This window comes from Lynx canadensis, chromosome D3 (genome assembly GCF_007474595.2).
Source record: "Lynx canadensis isolate LIC74 chromosome D3, mLynCan4.pri.v2, whole genome shotgun sequence".
Classification (NCBI taxonomy): domain Eukaryota; kingdom Metazoa; phylum Chordata; class Mammalia; order Carnivora; family Felidae; genus Lynx; species Lynx canadensis.
The window spans coordinates 85,415,069-85,440,092 of NC_044314.2; the positions used below are offsets into that span (position 1 = coordinate 85,415,069).

At 41.5% G+C, this 25,024-nt stretch overlaps 2 protein-coding genes across 3 annotated transcripts; one reads left to right on the top strand and one right to left on the bottom strand.

Moving 5' to 3' along the window:
• Positions 1-954: 954 nt before the first annotated feature.
• FAM216A (family with sequence similarity 216 member A) lies at positions 955-10,901 on the bottom strand. The gene is made up of 7 exons (XM_030336656.1): positions 10,776-10,901; positions 9,157-9,197; positions 5,331-5,446; positions 3,875-4,004; positions 3,612-3,795; positions 2,970-3,052; positions 955-1,331 (listed from the first exon to the last, which is right to left on the bottom strand). Exons 1-7 carry the CDS (start codon positions 10,865-10,867, stop codon positions 1,216-1,218), a joined length of 762 nt encoding a protein of 253 aa, XP_030192516.1. The 5' UTR covers positions 10,868-10,901; the 3' UTR covers positions 955-1,215.
• GPN3 (GPN-loop GTPase 3) lies at positions 10,882-24,411 on the top strand. Of its 2 annotated transcripts, XM_030336654.1 has the most exons (9): positions 10,882-11,677; positions 15,103-15,211; positions 18,160-18,231; positions 19,925-20,092; positions 21,346-21,470; positions 22,171-22,286; positions 22,408-22,504; positions 23,461-23,589; positions 24,149-24,411. In XM_030336654.1, the coding sequence occupies exons 1-9, from the start codon at positions 11,456-11,458 to the stop codon at positions 24,209-24,211; spliced, it is 1,101 nt and encodes a 366-aa protein (XP_030192514.1). In that variant the 5' UTR covers positions 10,882-11,455; the 3' UTR covers positions 24,212-24,411. The 2 variants fall into 2 exon arrangements, with proteins under 2 accessions (XP_030192514.1, XP_030192515.1); XM_030336655.1 differs by lacking the exon at positions 18,160-18,231 and having other exon boundaries at positions 11,241-11,677.
• The last annotated feature ends 613 nt before the right edge of the window (positions 24,412-25,024 follow it).

Sequence of the window (25,024 nt, forward strand, 5' to 3'; positions counted from 1 at the left end):
TTCAGTTCCTCAGTCTCTCTCTTTCTGCCCCTTCCCCGCTCTCTCTCTCTCAAAAATAAATACACATTTTTTTTAAAGTTAAAAATTCTTGGGGCGCCTTGGGTGGCTCAGTCGAGCGTCCAACTTCAGCTCAGGTCATGATCTCACAGTCCATGGGTTCGAGCCCTGCATCGGGCTCTGTGCTGACAGCTCAGAGCCTGGAGCCTGCTTTGGATTCTGTGTCTCCCTCTCTCTCTGCCCCTCCCCCGCTCATGCTCTGTCTCTCTCTGTCAAAAATAAATAAAACATTAAAAAATAATAAATAAATAAAGTTAAACATTATTTTAAATAAAAAATAAAAGGAAATTAAATGCACCTAGGCATTAAAGTGATGAGGTAGATGGAGTGACCTTTCAGGGTGCTCTCATTTCTTACAACATTCTGGGTCATAATGTTGGGCTCAGATTTGATTTTCCAAAGAATATACTATATTGACATATTAAATCAGCAATAATTCCTCAAACTGTTGCTTTAAATTGCCCTATTCCTGTTTTTCAAGTTTTAACTCTGTGCGTTTATGTGTATGTGTGTACATGTATTTTTTTAAACAGTAATGTTTAGAAATTCCAGAAGCACACTAGAGTGAATACATAATGTAAAGAATCCTCTGATTAGTACAGTTACTCCCAACTCTAGCTTGAGAGGCCAAGTGTTTGTGTGGCAATTTTCATAAAATAGGGCAAATTGATATTTTTAAGTTGTTTTCAAGCAGCAAATATTTATTAAGCACCTTCTTTACAAATCAGGGTGCTATGTCTATCAAGTGCTGTTCTGTATCAGGATATTTCAGGGCTTTCCTTAGCCCAGTCAAGAAAATAATTTGTAGGGAATTCCAATGTTGCTGTTTTAGGACTTACTGTAAGCAGAAAAATAATTATACAATTTACCTCTCAGGGTTAAAGAAAAATAATTCAATTTTAAGCCACAAGAAAATTTTTAATTGTATCTAGCTAGAAATACAAGCAAATATTACACATAAATTTTATTACACAAGTATCAATTAGCACATGGAACTACATCAAACCAATTACACTGTTGTAAAAGTTTCTGAACAAACTAAAATTACTTAATGACTTACTGGTGAATAACAATACTATCCTAAATGTAGAGAGAGGACACAATTCACAACCCCAACCCCCCACCTTTGGCACCTCATTGACTCACAAGACAAGATTGTCAAGTTAACATCACATGTTCTTGTTCTTCAATTGACATTGATTGCATATACTTATTTAGTAAATCTTCTTCCTTTTTTTCTTCATTCATGTAGGATTCAGAATCATTTGTAGAAACTGAAAGGAAAATAAGTTTATAATATCTGTTTTGGAAATAAAGTTGTATTTCATCCTGAATATTGAGATCTGTACATAAGAACAACCTTCAAAATGGCCTATCTTAGTAATAACCTTTCACAGAAATAAATGGCCTGCAATTTTCAAAACTTAATCACTTCTCCCTTCCCCCAAATGTCTTAACTTTGTAAAGTAAGAGTCGTAGTAAGTACTGTATTCAGGCCAACTTATAGCAAATTCTCTGTTACTGAGTCTTGTTTTCTCTTTGCTTTCAAAATCTCTTGGTTATGCGAAAGTTACGGCTTCAGCAGTCTCATCTCAGTAAGCCTGAAGTCCTTGCCCATCTCCCTTCCATTGGTGACCACAGACACTTTCCCCCTATCTGCACTGCAGTTCATCCAGCTATTCTTTCTGGACCCAGACTTACTTTTTCCCCTGCCATTTCCCTCATTTCTCGGACAGGTATACTATGGTATTTAAGCAGAGCTGAGCAGCACTGTCATACAGCAAGGAGCCAGGAGTTCAGAAGGCCTAACTTCCCCACTTCCTTCCTACCCACTTCTCTACTCATTGTGTAGCAACTAGGAAATTGTTTAACTTCCACTTAGTCCTCTCCACGTTATCAATTCTGAGGAATACTTCTGAGCATTCTTTCTTCCTCTTTTGCCTTTTTCATTTTGTGGTATTCTGTACTTGTGATAGAAGGATCCTTTATGCTGATTCTTACCAAGTCTAGATTTTTCTGAGTTGCCCCATAAAATTGTGATAATACCACTTGGTTGGCTTGCTTCCACTGGGTTGTTGAATATTAAACAAAATGATATAGGTGATACAGCCCTTTGTAAACTATGATGCTATATAAAATATGTTGTCTATCCAAAAATGACACTATCTCATAAAAATGCTATGGCTTAAAAAACTCATGTTTGTGGCTGTGAGTTCTCAGAAATTCATTCTCTGTTAAGTCTCCGACCGTGATATTATGAATACCTTTGTTTAGAATTAGAAGTGCCTTGAATTTTACTCCCCTCAGCAGCATGTCCATTTAGATAAACGCAGAAACTATATTTCATATTTATTTTATTTGGAGAATTAAAAGCAAATAATATTCTATATTTTTAATGTCTTCTGTAATAGAAATGAAACTATATTGGGTTAATATTTTTTAAGCACGGGGCACCTGGGTGGCTAAGTCTGTTGAGCATCTGATTTTGGCTCAGGTCACGATCTCTGGTTCATGAGTTAAAGTCCTGCATCTGGCTCTCTGCTGTTGGTGCAGTCTGCTTCAGATCCTCTGTCCCTGTCTGTCTCTGCCCCTCCCCTGCTCACACTCTCCCTCTCAAAAATAAACATTTAAAAAATGTATTTTTTAACATAAGATCTTTAAAAATGCTATTTTAAAATTCCGTGTTTAAAAAAGGGGGGGGGGGCACCTGGGTGGCTCAGTCAATTAAGCGTCCGACTTTGACTCAGGTCATAATCTCGCGGTCTGTGAGTTTGAGCCCTGTGTCAGGCTCTGTGCTGACAGCTCAGAGCCTGGAGCCTGCTCCGAGTTCTGTCTCCCTCTCTCTGCTCCTCCTCCAATCATGCTCTCTTTCTCTCTCAAAAATAAACATTAAAAAAAAAATCCACATTTACCTGATTGCATGAACAGTCTGCCTGGTTTTCTAAAAATCTTCAGTGACTTACATCTTGTTTTGGATGCATATCCAGTTTTTAAACTGTAAGAAAGAGAAGTATCTTAATTGGAGCCAGTGAAATGAACAACTGTCTAATGCATGTAGAAGACCATACAGATTCTTTTTATTAAGCTGCCAGTATCACCAAAAAGACTCTTTCAATCTCTGAATTCTCCTGTGACTTATTAACCCTGAAATGCAAAGCTCACTATTGTAGTACAGGTTGAATAATCAGGCTTATTTTCTTTTTTCTTTCCTTTTTTGTTTATAGTAGTCCCCTGTGCAGAAGCAACCATATGCTCCTTTTGGAAGTGTTTGTATTATTTTAAATTTGAGTGGGAATTACTAAAAAGGGCAGTCTTCCATATTTCTAGCTGATCAAGAAATTTTTACAATTCCACAAAAGATGTTCTAAAAGGAGTGGCATGTTCCAGTCAGATCAGTAAAGAGACCATAAGATAACATCCTTTTGTGCTTTTTGTCTAACCTACTCTGAATGTAGCAAAATGAACATATTAGGAAACAAGCTTTCATCTCATTTAGCTACCCTTCAGATAAAATTGGGATATATTTTCCTCCTTTTAAACAATAAGAAACAGACCCTTCTTTGTTCCTCACTGGTCGCCAGAGTGAATGTTGCAGGATCATTTCAGGTGCAGGTGCAGCTGCGATGTTAGAAGGCCCCAAGTCCACTCTCTCCAACTGGTGTCGCCATGTGGTGCAGGGGTAATGCTGCTTTTGTGAGTGACGAGAAATGAGGCGGCTTCTGTGATGAGTGAAGATACCTGTCATACAGACCAGCTCTGTTAGAAGGCCCTCTTGTTTCTTGCCAGAACTAGTGAGAAACGAATGAGGTGCACCTGCCTGGCTTTTGTGAGTTGCGCTGGATCACATGCATATACTGCTTCTTCATTAATATCCGCAGGTAGTTTGCATTATAGATCTTAGCAATGCTGCACAGATAACGCTTCTGGCCTAAGGTGAAGTCTGGCTGCTAAAATACAAACAAGGTTTATAGGCATTGTAGAACAGAGGTTGCCAAGATTCTTTATCTGAAAGGCTGAATGTTCAGGACAGCTGAACCATCTGTATTTTTATTTATTCCAATTCAACTATCTTAATTTGTCCAAAAAGAGAAAGAAAGAAAAGAAAGAAATGGCCATTTAAACAGTACAAGTGACCCTGCCTCCTGTTTGCACTCAAGTGATTCAAATGCCCAATGAAGTTTGAGAACCAGTGATCTAGAAGAATAAGGAGAGTTGGGGCACCTGGGTGGCTCAGTCGGTTAAGTGTCCGACTTCGGTTCAGGTTGATCTCACAGTCTGTGAGCTCAAGCCCCGCTGTCAGTTCAGAGCCTGGAGCTTCCCTCTTGATTCTGTGTCTCCCTCCCTCTCTGCCCCTCCCCCACTTATGCTCTGTCTCTATCAAAACGTGAATAAACGTTTAAAAAGGAAAAAAAAAAGGAGAGTAGAGATTCGCTGTTCTGTCAGTGAGACATAGTTCCTGTGTGCCTCTCAGTGAATGTGGGCATCTTCCAAATATTTTTGAGGTATCATGTGGTTATCTCAACTACTCAACTACTCTACTTAGTCTTAACTAAAGAAATAGTCTTTTCTAGCACCAGAAGAATAACTGTGTTGAACAAACTGGGGAATAGTCTATCGGTCTTTGATGAAAGTAATTTTGACTTAAGATTTTCACTTGCTGATTTTAGAAGGTAACACTCACTTAAAATGCAAGGCTACACTGTGTCTGTATGTGTGTATACACACACGGGATTTACTGAACTGAACAGGTAATAAATTCAGTGAAAACTCAAAATGCTGGTCAAAAAAATCTGACCAATTTGCACAGATCTTTTGTAACCTTAATTTGCTTTCCTCTAACAGGGACACATCTGGCAGATATGACCTTTAATAGGTAATAGAGGTTCAACAGTTATAAAATGCTTATTGCCATTTTCTTTATTAGCTTGCCTCTAATTTTGCAGTCCTTCAGTGAAATCTAGGAGTTTGGGTTTCCATCTCTGGAATGTAACTTTCCTCAGGGCCATTAAGCTTTCTGAGTGAAGGTACATTAGATGTCAAGTATCATGAAGCCCTAAATGAACTCTTATGATGAGAAATCTATAATGATAAAATCCTTGCATACATTCCTGAGTTTACTCCACAGATATTTATGGAGTCCTAGACAATATGCTGGGTGTACCTTGTCTTCTCAAGTGCCTTACCCTCTAAGCAGCAGATCTCCAATAAAAAGTTCAGCTCTGAATACAAAGAATTTGGCATTTAAATAAAGCATTGGTATTTAGTTAGCATACCTTTAGAAAAGACGCATCTGTCATTGATTTAGGGATGTTAATTGCTTGAATTTGAGGAGTTTTCCATAACTCTTGCAGCTTGGCTATGTGTGTGTTGGGTCCGTCTTTGATTCTGTCTGTGGGCAGGACATTATTAGGTGAATTTCATGAGCAAAGATGTACTCAATAAATTAATTATTAATATCTATATATTTACACATGTCCCTGACTACCCTGCAGTAGGAATATGAGTCACTCTGTTAAAGTTCAAGAGGCTGTATGATATGCCATTTGGTTTGAGAGCATACAAAAGTCTAAGATATTTACAAATATTTTCTCTCTGTCTCTCTCTCTATATATATATAATTATATATAGACTACATTATTTTGAACTCAGGTGAGATGCAAACTATGTTTAGTTTATCGTATGTCAAACTATACTAGACAAGAATATGCATGCAAGACTTGCACTTTAAAGATTTACAATATTTTATCATTCATTTGATTTTAGTATGTTAGTATTAAACTCAAGATAGAAGATAGAATAACACAAATTTTATACCTTTAATGAGGCAGTGTTAAAACACAAAGGGCTTTGCAGAAATTTACTAAAACTTATTTTTACATAATTTCTGTTCATGTTTTTAATACCGATGTGGGTAGACTAATAGTCTTTTAATACAAAATGCAATTTGAGACATATCTAGGAGAATGAAACTAGTTTTCAGTTTCAGACATATTGAGATCAGTAACTTAATCTAGGGTAAAAACTTCATTAACAGTTTGGGGGAAAACAGTATCTGGTGAAATTTAACCAGGAAATAACTCTTTGAAACACTCCCCAAGTCCCCACACACTCTCCTGCTCCAGGCAACCAGTGATGTGCTTTCTATCACTACAGTTAGTATCACTATAGCGTAGTTTGCATTTTCTTGAGTTTGATATAAATGTAAACATACAGCATATATTCTGTTTGTGTCTGGCTTCTTTCACTCAGCATAATTATACTGAAATCCATCTATGTGATGTGTAACAATAGTTCATTCCTTTTTATTCTTGATATATATCTATCCACCTGTTGGTGACATTTGGGTTGTTTCCAGTTTTAGGCTATTACAAATAAAGCTGGCAGAACAAATTTTTAAGTTAAAAGTTTATATTCAGTAAGTTGAATTAAATAAGCACACTTTTGTTTCAGTATTGACAACAAAGTCCATTACAATTTTACATATTAAATTTTAGTTATTTATTTCTTCAAGATTTTGACAGGGATGCCTGGGTGACTCAGTTGGTCAAGCATCCGACTTCAGCTCAGGTCATGATCTCAGAGTTCATGGATTCAAGCCCGGTGTCGGGCCCTGTGCTGATAGCCAAGAGCCTGGAGCCCAGAGCTGGCTTTGGATTCTGCGTCTCCCTCTCACTCTGCCCCTCCCCTGCTTGCACTCCGTCTCCCTCTCTCAAAAATAAATAAACATCTAAAAAATTTAAAAAAAGAAAAAGATTTTGACAAATTGGAGAGTTAATGCAGATAAGTAAGTGTTATATTTGCATACTAAAGGACTCACTAGTTTGCCAATAAAGAAACAATTATCTGGAAATTATGTCATTATGACCCTTAAAATATAATTTGGAATCTATAGTAATAAAAGCTTATTTTTTTTTAAATCCTTTTTCGAGTGATAAATGTGGGCTAATTATCTAAGACTATATCTTTTGTATCCCTGCTATTCATTATTTCTGAGATGCGTATTATAGCCTGGACTAAAATTTAACTTGTCAAAAGCTTGGTAGCCTTTCTTCACAGAAAATTAAACATTTAAAGATAACAGTTAAACTCAGTGACAAACACCCAATTGAAAAATGAGCATAGGACTTGAATAGACTGGATGTCTCCAAGTAAGACACACAAAAGGCCAATAAGCACAAGAAAAGATGCTCACTATTAGGGAAACACAAAGTAACAATGAAGTATCATTTCATACCCATAAGGGTAATTATCACCAAAAAAAAAAAAAAAAAAAAAATGAAGGTGTCTGGGTGGCTCAGTTGGTTGTCTAACTCTTGACTTCAGCTCAGGTCATGATCTCATGGTTCGTGAGTTTGAGCCCTGCATCGGGCTCTCTGCTAACAGCACAGAGCCAACCTGGGATTCTGTCTCCCTTTCTCTCTACCCCTCCTCTGCTTGCTGTCTCTTTCTCTCAAAATAAATAAAAACAAACTTGAAAAAATGAAAACAGGAGCGCCTGGGTGAGTCAGTTAAGCGGCTCAGGTCATGATCTCACAGTTCGTGAGTTTGAGCCCAAGTTGGGCTCTGAGCTGACGGCTCGGAGCCTGGGGCCTGATTCCGATTCTGTGCCTCCCTCTCTGCCCTTGTCCGCTTGAGCTCTGTCCCTCTTTCTCTCTTAAAAATAAACATTAAAAAAATTTTTTGAAACGAAAACAAGTGTTAGCTAGCATGTGGAGAAATTGGAACCCTGTGCATTGCTGGTGAGAATGTAAAATGGTGCAGCGGCTGTGGAAACAGTGTGGTGGTTCCTCAAAAAATTAAATATAAAATTGCCATATGATCCAGCAATTTCATTTTAAAGCAACCACTTTATTTATATGTACATATGCATTTTTATGTATATACACAATCATATATGTCTGTGTTTTTCTGAGGTAACTGTAATGACTATAAAATTGCCAAGGAAAAATAAAGTGAATCTAAGTTTATACATCGTAGAATTGAAATTGCTCCCCTCACCGCAACCAGAAATTAGTGAGAGGCCTTTGGGGTTCTGTGTTACTCTCTTAATTCCAGAAGTTTTATCCTTTATTTCAAGTGAGAGGGAACATAGCAGCAATGAGAAATATTTGACATCCTTTGAAGTTATTCTAGTCAGAACTTTTCCCTTCAATTTGTGTATAAACCCCAGGCCATACCTGGGACATTTCAAACATCAGTTATAAACACAATTCTTTTCAGATTCATTGCTATTTTGAAGTACTCTTTTTAAAATGCTTGATGTGGGGGGCGCCTGGGTGGCTCAGTCGGTTAAGCATCCTAAGCATCCACTTCAGCTCCAGTCATTGACCTCAAGGTTCTTGAGTTTGAGCCCTGCATCAGGCTCTCTGCTGTGAGCACAAAACCCCCTTCAGATCCTCTGTACCCCTCTCTCTGCCCCTCCCCCATGTGCATGCGCACTCCTTCTGTCAAAATAAACATTTTTTAAAAACCCTTAAAAACAATTTTTAGGGGCGCCTGGGTGGCGCAGTCGGTTAAGCATCCGACTTCAGCCAGGTCACGATCTCGCGGTCCGTGAGTTCGAGCCCCGCGTCAGGCTCTGGGCTGATGGCTCCGAGCCTGGAGCCTGTTTCCGATTCTGTGTCTCCCTCTCTCTCTGCCCCTCCCCCGTTCATGCTCTGTCTCTCTCTGTCCCAAAAATAAATAAACGTTGAAAAAAAATTTTTTTTAAAACAATTTTTAAAAAAATAAATACTTGATATTAGATATCTTAACAAGAGAAAAAACCTGGATTGTTCTTTTTAATGTTTATTTATATCTGAAGGAGAGAGAGATACAGAGCATGAGGGGCAGAGGGAGAGACTCCGAAGCAGGCTCCAGGCTCTGAGCTGTCAGCACAGAGCCCAACAGGGGGCTCGAACCCACGAACCGTGAGATCATGACCTAAGCCGAAGTCGGATGCCCAACCGACTGAGCCACCCAGGCACCCCCCAAAATTTTAAGTTCAGGATGCCAATAAAGTCTATTTTTAAAACTCCATTGTGTTTGTAGTTATAGCAAAATTAGCATCTCTAAACCATGTTATTTATAGGTATTATCTGTTGTATATGCTCTACTCACCAATACCTTTGGAATTCTGATAATAAGAAAGTCCAGGTGATCTGTTGGGGAAAAAAAGATTTAAATAATATGCAATAATTGACAGCTTTATAAACATTAAAGAAAGCACATATTTTAGGGACGCCTGGGTGGCTGAGTCTGTTGAGAAACTCATTCTTAATTTAGGCTCAGGTGATGGTCTCCTCGTTGGTGGTTTGAGCTCCCAGCCCGCTTGGAATCTTCTGTCTCCAGTCTCCCTGTCTGCCCCTCCCCTACTCGCGCACAGGCACACTTTGCCTCAAAAATAAATAAATAAACGTATTTCTAAAAAGTATTTTAAATGAAAAAAGGGCAGTGTCGAGTATGCTTTTTACTTTTCATGTTTCCATCAGACAGAACATCTTGTAAATTTTCTCCTCTAATCCTGGTTATATCCTAATGGCTCCAGGCTTTTTCAAAGTGAGTTATCTGAGGTTTTTACTAGAAAGGATTTGCTTTAAGCCAGATTTGGTCTTACTTTTATAGCCTTTTTAATCTAATTCCTACTTTGAGCCCAATAAAGTAGTTTGGGCTTCTGTGTTATCCGTGGCATTTTCTTGCTCTCTTTATTTTTAATCAAGTAACTTGCTATGGAGAAGACTATCTTGTTCTTTACTGTATGCAATTAAGGTGTACTGGAACTGATAAATTGGTCTGGAATATTTCTATTTTTGTACAAGTTCTTTTTTCTTTTTTCAAATTAAGACAAAACTCCCTTCCTTGTCTCTTCCTTCAGTTTATTCAGTGACCAAGTGTTCATTTATCTCTTGATACATTTAGGATCCCACACTTTGTCAAGCACTGTAATGAACGGAAAAGAAAGACAAGACCACATCTTTAAAAGTCTTCAGTACATTATGGTCATTTTGTTTTATAGGGCAGGAGCCATGACTGTGTGCTGAATTGGAGAGAAACACCCGGCAGCTCTCACTTTTAGGTAATAACTGATGGAAGGGATGAGGAGGTACCGAAGACTAATTGTCTTCAGCATCCAGTAAATAGTAGTAAAAACAAAACAAAACACAAAAATGAAAAAACAAAAAACAAAAAAACCCACCCTGCTTAAAATAAAATGGATTTATGAAGAAAAACTTATGTGGGAAGAAAATATCAAGATCAAGGTGCCTCTAATATCCCTAATTATCTGTCTCATTGGCATTATGAATCCCTTGGACACGAAGGTGGCTAATGTCGCACATACGGCACTGATTTATTGACTTGGAAGTCCTCCGTTGAACCTCCCTTTCTGCTCTATCCCCCACCCCCTCTTTTTGTAGAGATCCTGTGACCAGACGGCATATTTTCCAGCAGGTTTCGCAGCGCCCCCTCGGGGCAGAAAAAGGCACCCAGGCAATTGTCGCAATCACCGCGTTTAGTCATTGCACCAACACTCAACCTTATCTCACAAGCCCTTCCCCTAAACTGTGAGTCGGATTCCATTTGTTCCACCCCGGCCACAACAAACGTTCTCCCTCCTCTCGCTTCAGTGCACTGGGGACCAGTCTATTGGAGCAGTCAACTCCCACCCCCTCCTCCACTAGGGATCGCGACCCAGGGTCGGTCGCCGTCCTCCCTAACCCGTCAGGGCCCCTCAGCCTCACCCGCCGCCGCCACCCTCGGTTCTGGCCACTGCGGGAGGCTCTGCAGAAGAGCTGCATTCTGTCCAGTCGGACACCGGACCCTGGCCCGGCATCTCCTCCCGGGTGCCTGGACCTCGAGCGGCGTGCGGAAGCGGCTTTCCCCTCTCCCCTCCCCCGTCAGCACGCGTGCGTCAGGCCGGGCGATATCGCGGGTGAAGAGGAGGACGCGGTATTCTAGCCCCCTCCGATGCGCTCCGGACACTGCCCGAATAGCTTCGGGAGAGCGGGGAGGGCAGATGCGCGACGCAGGAGTTAAATTGGGGGAGGGGCAGGAGTTCTTTAGTTGATGGCGCGCTTGCACGTTTGCATCTTTTTTGTGGAAGGGATCAGTCACGAGAAGGAAATATACATGTCCTCTAAAACAGGAGGTGCCTTGCACCTTAGTATTCCAGACCCTTTACAAATTTGAAAATCTTGAGAGTCACCATATAGGTCAAACCTCGGTACACAAACCAAGGACCAAAGCCCCAGACTCAGGGATGCTGAGTGTGGTCCGTTAACCGTTATCACCAAGGCAACCAAGCGTCTCGAGCCTACCAACCGCCTATTTCCGTCAACTACTTCTGCGCACACGCGAACCGCCCTCCCGCCCTCCCCGAAGTTTCCTGAGAACGCGTTTCACACGAGATGTGACCTGCGGGATGCTCCGTAGTCAGGGATGTAGCAGAGCGGAAGGTACAGAAGGACTTTGGATTGCGATTGGTTCGCAAGTCGTGTTCCCGGAATTCAGTCAGCGCCGCGCGAAGGCTGAAGGGAGCGGGGCGGTGGGACCTTGTGTCGAGCCGCCAGCAGCACCCGGGACTTGGAGTGCCGGTATGCCTCGGTATGCGCAGCTGGTCATGGGCCCGGCAGGCAGCGGGAAGGTGAGCATTTGGCCGGAGAAGAAGAGAAAAGTCCGAGCTCGTGGGAGACAAGGAGGTTCTGGTCCTGACGGCGGGACCGGCGCGTGCGTTTACTGGGGACCCCGGGCAGCTCGCCTCTGCAGTCTGCTTCAGTGCTCTTTTTGTTGTGGTTTTGAAAGTGGAGTAACTAACGATGGTTGCTAGTGTTTATCATGTGCCTGTACCCCAGATACTGCGTTTAAACACTGTGCGAGAAGTCCTATTCTCATTTTACAGAAAACGAGACACAGAAAGGTTAAGTTCTTTGCCCAGGATCACACAGCTAGTAAGTAAGTGACGGCTGGAATTTGAATCGTTTTGTGTAACTCCAGAATCCGGCCCTCTCGCGCTCATAGAAGGTTCAAGTGTGGTCTCATTAATCACTGTTTCTTAGAGGTTGAGACGTGGACTTCTGGTATTTGAGTCGCTTTTAGGAGGTACATGGACCTAACATTAGTGAATATTGAATCATGTATTCAGAAAGTTACTCCCTTTTCAATTCTCTTTCAGTTTGCATTGAGGTGAAATTGGCAGTTTGGTGCTTGTATATCTAACACTTCTTTAATCCCCAGGTCTCTTCAGAGGTCGGATCTTAGACTCAGAGCTTTTGACAGACATTTGTATTTAGCTAGAACAAATAGACCTTTAAAGGTACCTTTTAAGGTACCTTTAATTTTACGGTTACCTTCATGTTATGATAAATATACCTGGCTTCCTGTTTACAATAGAGATTATTTTTTTCTTGTAAGCAAGTATTAGCAGAGTGATATGAGGGTCATTCAGATATTGCAGAAATGGTGAAGATACTGGTCAAATAACAGGAGTGTGAAAAGCTCTGGAGTCTGGAAGTGTTGTCTGGCTTCAATCTTGAAGACACTGTTCTAAGGCTTGACCTCTTCTGGGTGCAGGAGATCTACATGTGACTGTAATACAGCCCTTGCCTACCCAGTGCCTGTAGTCTATTTGGGAAGACTGATAGGTGTCTTGTTAATTAAAATATAGTGTGATGCATGGAGAGGGCCTCCTGTTAGGCAGAGAGAATGGTATGTGAAAAGTCACTGAGGAGAAAGGGTAATAGAAGTTATCTTCTATATTCCAGATCAATTTTCTTTTCTTTTTTTTTTTTTAACTTTTTTAACGTGTATTCATTTTTGAGAGAGACAAAGAGAGACAGAGCATGAGCACGGGAGGGGCAGAGAGCAAGGGAGACACAGAATCTGAAGCAGGCTCCAGGCTCCGAGCTGTCAGCACAGAGCCTGATGCGGGGCTCGAACTCACAAACCGTGAGACCGTGACCTGAGCTGAAGTTGGACGCTTAACTGACTGAGCCACCCAGGTGCCCCCAGATGAATTTTCTGACTGTGTTAGACAAGTACCTTTCTCTAAATTTTTGATGCCTGCTATCCAAAGTACTCACTGAGCATGTTCTTTTTGCCAGGCACTGTTCTGGGCCCCGGGGGTTGTATAGTGAATAAAACACACATACACAGGGGCGCCTGGGTGGCGCAGTCGGTTAAGCGTCCGACTTCAGCCAGGTCACAATCTCGCGGTCTGTGAGTTCGAGCCCCGCGTCAGGCTCTGGGCTGATGGCTAAGAGCCTGGAGCCTGTTTCCGATTCTGTGTCTCCCTCTCTCTCTGCCCCTCCCCCGTTCATGCTCTGTCTCTCTCTGTCCCAAAAATAAATAAACGTTGAAAAAAAAAATTAAAAAAAAAAAAACAAAAACAAAAACAACACACATACACAAACATACACACATTTCTGCCCTTGTAGAGTTTATATCTGAACATATTAAGTCAGCCAATTAGAAACAATTATCAAACATTTATTATGTATCAGGTGCCATGCTAGTTTCTGGGCTTGTAAAACTGAATAAGACACATCCTTGCCCTTTTTTTTTTCTTTCTTTTCTTTTTTCTCTTCTTTTTTTCAATTTTAGAGAGCGCACAAGTGGGAGAGAGGGACAGAGAGAGAGGGGAAAACTGAGAGAGAGAGAGAGAGAGAGAGAGAGAGAGAGAGAATCTCAAGCAGGGTCCACACTGGGCATGGAGCCTGACACAGGGCTCAATCCCACAACCCTGGGATCACCACCTGAGCTGAAATCAAGAGTCGTGTACTCGTCCGAGTCACCCAGGCACCCCAACACATCCCTGCCCTTAAATAGAGAGTAGGAAAGACAGACAGGTAGCCTAGAGATTTTAACATAGTGTGTTAAGGATTACATGAGGGGTAAAGAATTCTCTAAACCAAAAGTTGCAAACTGATAGCCTATCTCTAGGCTATTTATTGACCTCAGTGTGCTCTCATCTTGAAATATTCTTCCCTGGCTGGCAAGCACATTCACATCCCTTGGCTCAAACATTCCCCCCTCAGGGACATCATCCTTGACCACCCTACCTAAATCTTTGTTTGGACTGTAATCATCCTGGTAAGGATATTGTGTGTTACATAGACATTGTGTGTGCTGCATGGTATAATCAGAAATCTTCTTAAATTCCACTTTTTGCATGTTAGAGCAGCAGGGAGCCTTAGTGATCGTAGAGGTCATCCCAGTTTAAGAGATTAGAAAACTGAGCAGGGGGGCACCTGGCTGGTTCATTCCGCACAGCATGCATCTCTTGATCTCAGGGTTATAAATTCAAGCCCCATGTTGGGTGTAGAGATTACTTAAAATCTTAAGGAGCACCTGGGTGGCTTAGTCGGTTAAGCGTCTAACTCTTGTTCTTCGCTCGGGTTATGATCTCGCAGTTCATGAATTCGAGCCCTGCATATGGCTCTGTGCTAATGGTGTGGAGCCTGCTTGGGATTCTGTTTCTCCTCTCTGCCCCCCCACCCCCACCCACTCTCTCTCAAAAAATAAATAGGGGCACTTGGGTGGCTCAGTCAGTTAAGTGTCTGACCTTGGCTCAGGTCATGCTCTCATGGTTTGTGGATTTGTGCCCCATGTTGGGCTCTCTGCTGACAGCTTGGAGCCTGGAGCCTGCTTCAGATTCTATGTCTCCCTCTCTCTCTCTGCTTCTCCCCCACTCATGCTCTGTTTCTGTCTCTCAAAACTGAATAAAGGTTAAAAAAAAGTTTTTAAATTAAATAAACATAAAACCTTAAAAAAAAAAAGAAGAGGGAGGAAGGAAGGAAGGAAGGAAGGAAGGAAACAAATGAGCAAAGTAGAGAAGCAATTTCCCTAAAGTTACGCATGAGTCCCAGCCAGGTCTGGATCTGCAGCCCAGTCTGGTGTCCCTGACTCCCAGCCCAGTACCTTTCCTGTTTTCAGTCAGATTTTTGGTCAATAAAGGCATAGTTTTACCCTTAGTGGATACTAACCAAAGGATATGGAGAGTCCTCCTGGGGGTGTAGGGGGCTGTACTACTCTGCCTGTTGCTTTGACCCCTCATGCCTTGTGACGTTACAGAGCACCTACTGTGCCACCATGGTCCAGCACTGTGAAGCCCTCAATCGATCTGTCCAAGTTGTGAACCTAGATCCTGCAGCAGAACACTTCAACTACTCTGTGATGGCTGGTGAGTCCTCAGCAGGGCCTTCCCCCTCCTTCAGGAAAAATAAGGGGGTGGAGAAACCATAAGTGCAGGCTGCTTGGCACAAAAGCTGAAATTTTTAATTACTACAGTTTGCTTCCCTGTTTTATAGTGAACAGCATGAGGCTGAATGTCATTTGGTGACATCCACTCATGTGGACATAGGTGACAGTATCCTTTCCTGGTCTTTGTTTAAGAATTAAGTGAGTAGACTCCTCCCTTGTCACACTTCCCTTCTGTCCCTTTCATGCTTAGTCCTGCTGTGGTGAATCAGGTTTACTGCTGATCATAGTATAATTAAGCAGCCTGTTTTGTTTTTTAAAATTCTTTTAATTTATTCATTCAGTTGAGCACATGCTTTATAAACATTGCAGATCGTCCTAAGGATTGCAAATAGGCTGATGAGAGGGAGTAAGTGGGGAAGTTGGTTTAGGAAGGGTAGTCGGGGAAAAGTCTCAGGAAGGGAGATTTGGACCCAGACCTGATGATGTTAGTAATGTGCTCACCAAGCAGGGGAGAGGCCTTCCAAGATGAGGGAACGTCAGGGCAATAAACAGCCTAGAGACAGGAAGGGGTTTGGTGTGTTCCAGAAAAAGCAAGTATGTCAATGAGCTGGAACATGAGTGAAGCAAAGAAGTGCCAGTAGGACATGAGAAGTTTGGGTTTTATCCTGTGTTCTTAGTCCATTTGAGCTGCCTTAACAAAACCCCACAGGCAGGGCAGCTTATAAACAACAGAAATGTGTTTTTCATGGTTCTGGAGGCTGGAAGTCCAAGATCAGGATGCCAGCAGAGTCAGGTTCTGGTCAAGGACATCTTCTAGGTGGCAGACTGCTGACTCCCATGTCCTCATATTATGGAAGGGGACAAGGGACCTCTCTGGGGCCTCTTTTATTAGAGCACTAACCCCATTCATGAGACACCATCCTCATGACCCGGTTGCCTCCCAAAGGCTCCAGCTCCTAATATTATCACCTTGGGCATTAGGTATTCAACATAGGAATTTCAAGGGGACACAAACATTCAATCTATAGTACCTGTCAGCAGTAGAGTACCATTGGAGGGTTTAAAGCAGAGGAGGGGATTGACATCCGATATACTTTTTTTTTTTAAGAAATACAGTCATCTTTTTTTTTTAAAGTTTATTTATTAATTTTGAGAGAGAGAGCAAGCACAAGTGGGGAGAGGGGCAGAGAGAGAATCCCCAGCAGGCTCTGCACAGTCAGCCCCAACAAGGGGCTCGAACTCATGAACTGTGAGGTCATGACCTGAGCCAAAATCAAGAGTTGGATGCTTAACTCACTGAGCCACCCAGGTGCCCCAATATACATTTTTAAAGATACTGACTCCCAGATGAAAGACAGAGATTCTAGGGGTCAGGAGTAGCAGGGACTAGCAGTATGGCTCTTGAAAATGTCTAGGTGGCTTGGACCAGTGTGGTTATGGTACAGATGGAAAGAAGCAGATGGATTTGGTATCTACTTTGCAAATGGAATTAGCATTCTGTGGGAGAGTGAACCAGAAGGGTGTAAGAAAGGGAGGAATCATCAAGGGTGACTCTTAGATCTCTGACTTGAGTGTCCTGAATTGCTGAAGAGAGCATGTGGTACCATTTACCAGGAAGGAGGACAAGTCTGTTTAGGTTTAGGGCAGTTCTCTTTGCACTTACTAAGCTGGAGATGTCTGACATATCTAAGAGGCAGCGTCAGGGAACCAATTGGATATAATAGTCTGGGACTCTGGGACAAGGTCTGGCCTAGAGATAGAAGTTGGCAAATCAGCAGCATATAGACAGAACATAAGCCTCCAGGCCTGGATGAGATCATCTCAGGAGGAAGTATGGTGAGAGAAGAGAACCCAAGGCCAAGCCTTGAAGTTGTCTGATCTTCAGAAGTCTGGTGGAGGCAGTGGAGTCAGTGAGATAGGAAAGCCAGAAAAATGTTGTATCACAGAAGCCAGGAGGAGAGACAGTTTCAAGAAAGAGCTTGTGCTTGATGATGTTCTTGATGGTTAAGAGTTCATGTAAGATGAGGACAGAAGTGGGTGTTAGACGTGGGGACATGGAAGTGGTTGGTGGTGACTGTGCCTAGAGGTTTCAGCAGAGCGGTTTGAAGAGTGGCCCGGAGGTGATGCAGTGACGCGGACAGGAGACAAAGTTTCACTGTGAAAGGAGCAGAGAAGTGGGATGAGAACTGGAGGGGATAGGAAGGTCAAGGGAGGTTTCCTTTTAACGTTGGAGATGCTAACTGGAACACTGGGTCGGACTTGATTGCTGAAGAGAACGATCCAGTAGAAAAAGAAACTGAAAATGCCAGACGGTGGGAATAACTTCACGAGTGAGAAAGGGAGGGGAAATCCCAAACAAGTGGAGGGTTTTGCCTTCACTAGGAGTGGGGGGCTTTTTTTTTTTGAAAGAAATTATCTCTTCTATTTTTAAGAAATAGAATCAACATGGGGCTCAAACTTAATGTCGCGATCAAGAATTGCATGCTCCACTGACTGAACCACCAGGTGTCCCTGGAGTGGGGTGCTTCTTCCCTGCAAGCAGAGGGAAGGCAGGGTGGAAGGCACCATGTAATAGTGGTGGTGGGAATATGGGAAATTCTCTTTGGTTGGCTTCTGATTTCTATCAATGATATTTGTGCCATCAGGACGTTAGAGTGGCTGGAAGTGGGTGCGAGTGGGGTGGAGGAGGCAGGTTGAATAGTCATCTTCCTTGAAAAAACATCATTGCATTGCTTTGGGATTGTTTCGTTGCACCCAACAAAAAGCACTCAAGCCAGCTTATATAAAAGGATTATTTAGAATGAATAAGGGAATCTCTTACAAAACCCAAGAGGAAGGCTTTATGAGAGACTAGAACCCAAAACACAAAAACTAACAGAAACTAAAGCCGGCTTTCTGTCTTTCTCTGCCTTTTTCTCTCTCTTACAGACCAGCTTTCTCCGCTTCAGGTGGCCCAGCAAAGTGCCTCCAACTTCAGGTTCACATCCCTTTCTGGTCCAGGTGTCTTAATGACTGACTTGTGTCCTTTTATTTATTTATTTATTTTTAATTAAAAAATTTTTTTTAAATTTGTTTATTTTTGAGAGATAGAACACGAATGGAGGAGGGGCAGAGAGAGAGAGAGAGAGAGGGACACAGAATCTGAAGCAGGCTGTAAGCTCTGCGCTGTCAGCACAGAGAGCAACCCATGAACTGTGAGATCATGACCTGAGCCAAAGTCGAATGCTTAACTGACTGAGCCACCCAGGCACCCCTTGAGTCATCCTTTTAGAAGACCTATTTTATTGTCTCAACTTGGGTCAGATGTTTATCCCCTTGATAGGGAGAGGAAGTGCATAGGAAGATATTACCCATATAAACATGGCTATGAGTGAGGCATTTCTCTGTGAACAGAGATTATGGTTTTGTTTGGTTTTGTTTTTTAATGTTTATTTATTTTGGGGAGAGAGAGACAGAACATGAGCAGGGGAGGGGCAGAGAGAGAGAGACACAGAATCCAAAACAGGCTCCAGGCTCTGAGCTGTCAGCACAGAGCCTGACACAGGGCTTGAACTCAGGATCATGACCTAGTCCGAAGATGGACGCCTAACCGACTTAGCCACCCAGGTGCCCCTAGAGATTGTAGGTTTGAGCACAAACATAAAAAACCTGTGGTAGAAAGTTATAAGGAATAAATTTCCAAAATTAGTAGTAGAGAAGAACTATACATATACCAGAATTTTTAAGCTCCTGCTATAGGTGATTTAGCTACATTATCCCATGGAGTCTTCATCCTACCCCAGCATATATGATTTGTCCGCCATTTTATAAATAAAGTGAGATGCAGAGAGGTTACATAGCTTCCCTGAGGTCATGATGTTAAGAAATAGCAGTTGGTTTTCTTGGTTTGGTTTTGTTGTACTTGTTTTAGAATAAGTAGTATATATTCACATGGTTCAAAATGCAAAAGGTACAAAGAGTAAGTATACAAGAAAACGTCTCCCTCCCAGCTCTGTGTCTCATTAATCAGCTCCCCTACCTGGAGGCATCCAGTGTTGCCAGTTTGTAGGATGTTTTTCCGTATAGAGTCTGTGCATATAAAATCGCATATGTGTATTATTATGTATATAGTGAATCTTTGTCTTTTTGTTGTTGACACATATGATGGCATTTTTACACAGAGTTCTGTACCTTAAACTTTTCACTTGAAAGTATACCTGGGAGGGCCGCCTAGATGGCTCATTCGGTTAAACGTCCAACTTCAGCTTCGGTCATGATCTCGTGGTCTGCAGGTTGGAGCCCCACGTCGGGCTGTGTGCTGACAGCTGGGAGCCTAGAGCCTGCTTCAGATTCTGTGTCTCCCTCTCGATCTGTCTCTCTGTCTCTGTGTCCATCCTCGCGCACGCTCTCTCTCTCTCTCTCTAAAATAAACGTTAAAAAATAAAAATAAAAAAGTAGACCTGGAAGACTGTATCACATGCATACTTAAAAGAACTTCTCCTTTTTATGGCTACATAGGATTCCAGTATCTGGCTATATAGTAATTTATTTAATTAGTTCCCACAAATACTGCTACTTGATCAGAAGTGAATAATCATGTACAGGAATAGTTTCATATATGTGATTTTTTTATATAATTATTAACTCTCACTAGTGAGGATAACAATTTTTGAATGGATGTTCTTATATTCTGGGCCCTGTCTATCTTTTGCAGACATTCGAGAGCTGATCGAGGTGGATGATGTCATGGAGGATGACTGTCTGCGGTTTGGTCCCAATGGAGGATTGGTATTTTGCATGGAATACTTTGCCAATAATTTTGACTGGCTAGAGAACTGTCTTGGCCACGTAGAGGATGACTATATCCTTTTTGACTGTCCAGGTAAGTCTACAATTTGAACATGACCTTTTCCTTGAAGTTGTGCTGGCTCTATCCTCAGTGAGAAAAAGTGGACTGAGCCTTTGTAGCTCTAAACCATATTGCAGTGAAGTACAAAGCTCTTATTCATTGACTCTAACTCATTCATGAGTTTACTGAGGGTTTACTTTGTATGCTGGGAATACCATACAGAGCCAGGAAGCCATGGCCTTTGCTCTCACGGAGCCCTCAGTCAAGTGGAAGTGCTAAACAGAATGAACAAAATCACCCAAATTATTATTTAATATTCATTTTTGGTAGGTTCTCCACAGGAGTAGTACAGACCCCCACATAGCAAGATTAGGAGTCTTCTGATCAAGTGGCCCGTAAGCTGGGCTGTGAGGTGAAGGTGAGGGAAACCATGGTCCAGGCAGAGGGCACAGCATGCCAAAAGCCTTGAGACAGGAAAAAGTGAGATGGGTTTGGGGCACTGAGAAGGCCAGTGTGGCTGGAGTACTGAAAACCCAGGGAAATGTCATGAGGTGAGGCTGGTGGGGGACACATAATCACGCACAACTTCTTAAGCCAAATTGTGAATTTTATTTTATTTATCTTTTAACGCTTATTTATTTATTTTGAAAGAGAGAGAAAGAAAGAACGAGCTGGGGAGGGGCAGGAGGTGGGGGGGACAGAGGATCCAAAGCGGGCTCTGTGCTGACAGCAGAGAGCAGAGAGCCCAATGTGGGGCTCGAACCCACAAACCGTGAGATCACAACCTGAGCCAAAGTTGGATGCTTAACCAACTGAGCCATCCAGGCACCCCTATTTTTTTTTTAATATTTATTTATTTATTTTGAGAGAGAGAGAGAGAGAGAGCAAGCACATGCAGGAGAGAGGCAGAGAGAGAATCCCAAGCAGGCTCCCGACATGGGGCTAAATCTCACAAACCATTAGATCATGACCCAAGCCAAAATCAAGAGTCAGGTGTTTGACTGAGCCACCAAGCTGCCTCAAAATTGTGAATTTTAGACTTGAGTCTAACCTAGATGTGATCATTTGTGCCCTCACGTTATTTTCCCTTGCTTTTAATTGAACCTACAGAAAAGTGCATATATCCCAAGCATACAGCTTGATGAATATTCCCAAACAACACACACTTTTGTAGCACTTGCTTTTGATTCCCTTTATTAACCATTTTTAGAAAATTTTTTTTCACGTAATTTAATGAGTTCACATATTTCCTGTTTATAATAGTCTTGTTATTATTCTTCATGTAGGTCAGATTGAGCTGTATACGCACCTGCCTGTGATGAAACAACTAGTCCAGCAACTGGAACAGTGGGAGTTCCGAGTCTGTGGAGTTTTTCTCGTTGACTCTCAGTTCATGGTGGAGTCATTCAAGGTTTAGATCAATCATACCGATTTTTTAGTCATGGGTATATGCAGGTGACAGTCTTCTTTAATCACTGTGTGATTCTGGACATTTCAAAACTATATTCCAGAATTATTTACTATCCCTTATTCAGTTATTATAATGATGTATTTTTAAGTCAAAATATGATATCATATAGATTTGGGGGAACTACTTACCAAGAAAAATAAAGCAAGTGTATAGTTTATAAGTCTATTTTTGATTCTCTGAGGGCCTTTGGTCTAGCTTATGAACTGTATTTCCCATTAATCGCACTTAAGGAATATTCAATGAAAAGAAGTTAAACATCTAGATTGAGGTTTGTGATCACTGTAAATTTTTTTTTAAGATTTTATATTTAAGTAATTCCTACACCCATGTGGGGCTTGAATTTACAGCCCCAAGATCAAGAGTTGTGTGCTCAGATGACCAAGCCAGCCGGGCTTGGTAATTTACAATTGTAATTTACAATCACTGTAAATTAAATCTACCTCTTCCTTCTTTATTCTCACCTTTGGAAACCAAGGGTCAACCATCTGATGAATGGACTGTCTTTTCTTTAGGACTAGCATTTCTTTTACTTAGGCCAGTTTTGTTCCAGTGAGGAGTAAAAGCCTCTCTTTTATGCAGAGACCAGCAAATTTTATTGGCAACAATTAATTTATCTTCCCTTTTCTGTTTCCTCCTTCAGTTCATCTCTGGCATCTTGGCAGCCCTGAGTGCCATGATCTCTCTAGAAATTCCACAAGTTAACATCATGACAAAAATGGATCTGCTGAGCAAGAAAGCTAAAAAGGAAATTGAAAAGTGAGTTCACTTCTTCCATTATCATCAGATATTAATTGCAGAGATGTGAAATTCTGTCAGTCTACAAAACTAGTTCCTGATTTATTCTTCATTTTATTCATCATTTTTCTCTCCTTCGAAGGTTTCTAGATCCAGACATGTATTCTTTATTAGATGATTCTGCAAGTGACTTAAGAAGCAAAAAGTTCAAAAAATTGACTAAAGCTATATGTGGACTGGTAAGCTTTCAAGTTTTGTTTTTGTTTTTTTTAAGTTTATTTATTTTGAGAGAGAGGAGAGAGAGAACCAGTGGGGAGGGACAGAGAGAGGGGGATACAGAGGATCCGAAGCTGGCTCTGTGCTCACAGCAGAGATCCCGATGCGGGGCTTGAACTCACAAACCAATGACATTATGACCTGAGCCTAAATCAAGAGTCAGATGCTTAGCCCACTGAGCCACCCAGGCTCTCATCAGGGTTGTTTTTTTTTTTTTTTTTTTTTTTAAAAACCCGACCATAACCTGACCATAACCTGGTCAGCTGTTTACCCATAGCTAGTCAGTGGCCACTATTACAGGAAGCAGAGTCCAACCCTATTCCTTGCAAAAGGGAGGAAGGTAGGGGCAGGCTGTGGCCAGTCTGTTGCTTAAATTACTTACTTACTTATTTATTTATGAGAGCACACGTATATGCACACATGGGGAGGGGCAGAGGGAGAGAGAGAATCTTAAGCAGGTCCCACACCCAGCACATAGCCTGATATAGGGATCATGACCTGAGCCGAAATCAAGAGTCAGACACTTAACCAGCTGAGCCACCCAGGCACCCCTCAGGAGTTTAATTTAGAAGTAGTTATTGGCAGTAGCTGATAACTGATGTGTCTACTGTTCTAAGCTTTCTGGGGAGGTCAGAACTGTCTGTGCCCTTTTTAAATTCCTGGTGGTTGTTGAATTCAGATAAATGCGTATGAAACAGTAAGTGTCTAGTTAAATAGTAAGTTAATGAGTATCCGGGAGGTCAGAGGCCAGAAAAATCAATGATGATTTGCTGTTGTTCTGTGTCTATCCCTCCTCCCCCTCCTTCCACATGCAGATGTTTTAAATCGGAAGTATAAATGGTTATAAATGAAAATGTAAGTTGAAAGTTAAGTCTTGTACAGCTTCAGAATGACCCTTTCTGAAATTCCCAACTTGTAGATTGATGACTACAGCATGGTTCGATTTTTACCTTATGATCAGTCAGATGAAGAAAGCATGAACATTGTGTTACAGCATATTGATTTTGCCATTCAGTATGGAGAAGACTTAGAATTCAAAGAACCAAAGGTAATTTTGATTATTGGCTTTTGGTATCAGTGTTTGCCAGCACTCAGTGGCCTCTTACATATTCCCAGCAACTCCTTGAATTTTGTCTTACAGCAGTGGTAATCTGGGCTTTTCTGGGAGATCTCTGAAATTGACATCTTTGCTCAACAAGCAGTATCAGTTCTACTCCCTGTTATTGAGGCTACAGTATTATTAAGTTTCTTTGTTCTCAGGGCGTGGGGGCATGTGCAGAGAGGAGATGAAATCCAATTGAACTTGGGCTGCCCTCACATGTCACTGGGAAGCCTGGTGGTAGTCATCGTAGGCCGCTATCTCAGCAAAGTAGCTGAGAATCAGCAGGTGTAAACTCAAGTGAAAAGTGCTTCCAATGAGATACAGGCACTTTGATTTACCACTTAGCTGGAAAAATTCTATCACTCATGCCTTTTGTCACTGTAAAATACACCTAAAATGCAGTTGGGCATTATCTCCTGGTAGGGCATTACCTGAAAAATACGTAAGCACATACTAGGTCTACCTTAGGGGAAATGAATATTTTCTATTTTGTTCTTTGTGTCAGGAACATGAAGATGAGTCTTCTTCTATGTTTGATGAATATTTTCAAGGACACCAGAATGAATGAAGAATTTTTAAAACAGTAACCATATATGTGAAGCACTGTGGCTGAACCAGCAAGACATTGTTCTCTTCAAAGGATGCAGTACTAGAAAGCTACTTATTTTAATGAAAAAAGTAATACTTGGCTCTTTAGCAGCAGCATGCCTGAATCAAGTTCTAGTTATTCTTCAATGGCTGGTGTTTCTGGTGGAATCTTTTAGTATCATTTTATTTTTTTATTTTTTTTTTTTTTTAATTTTTTTTTTTCAATGTTTATTTATTTTTGACAGAGAGAGACAGAGCATGAACGGGGGAGGGGCAGAGAGAGAGGGAGACACAGAATCGGAAACAGGCTCCAGGCTCTGAGCCATCAGCCCAGAGCCTGACGCGGGGCTCGAACTCACGGACCGCGAGATCGTGACCTGGCTGAAGTCGGACGCTTAACCGACTGCGCCACCCAGGCGCCCCTCTTTTAGTATCATTTTAACAGCATCAATTTAGATTTTAAATGTTGAAGTTGAAATGAATGCACATAGACTTGTATATAGTATGAATGAGCGCTTGTGGTACATTTAGGACCCAGTCTACCTTTATTTCTACTGTTGGGTTTTTGTTATTTTTGAAAGGTTTTTTTTTGGAGAGGCAGGGATTATTGTAATAAAACATATGTATGTGTGTCCAAAGGAAAAAAATCTAGAAGGATAGAGTTAAGACCCATTGCTTACCTATATCTCTGAGTTTTCCTACTTTGAAAATGTATCATTTGTGTAATTAAAAAATGAAAAGTAACTTTTAAAATATATATGTATGTATATAAATAAAATAAATAGAAAATAGC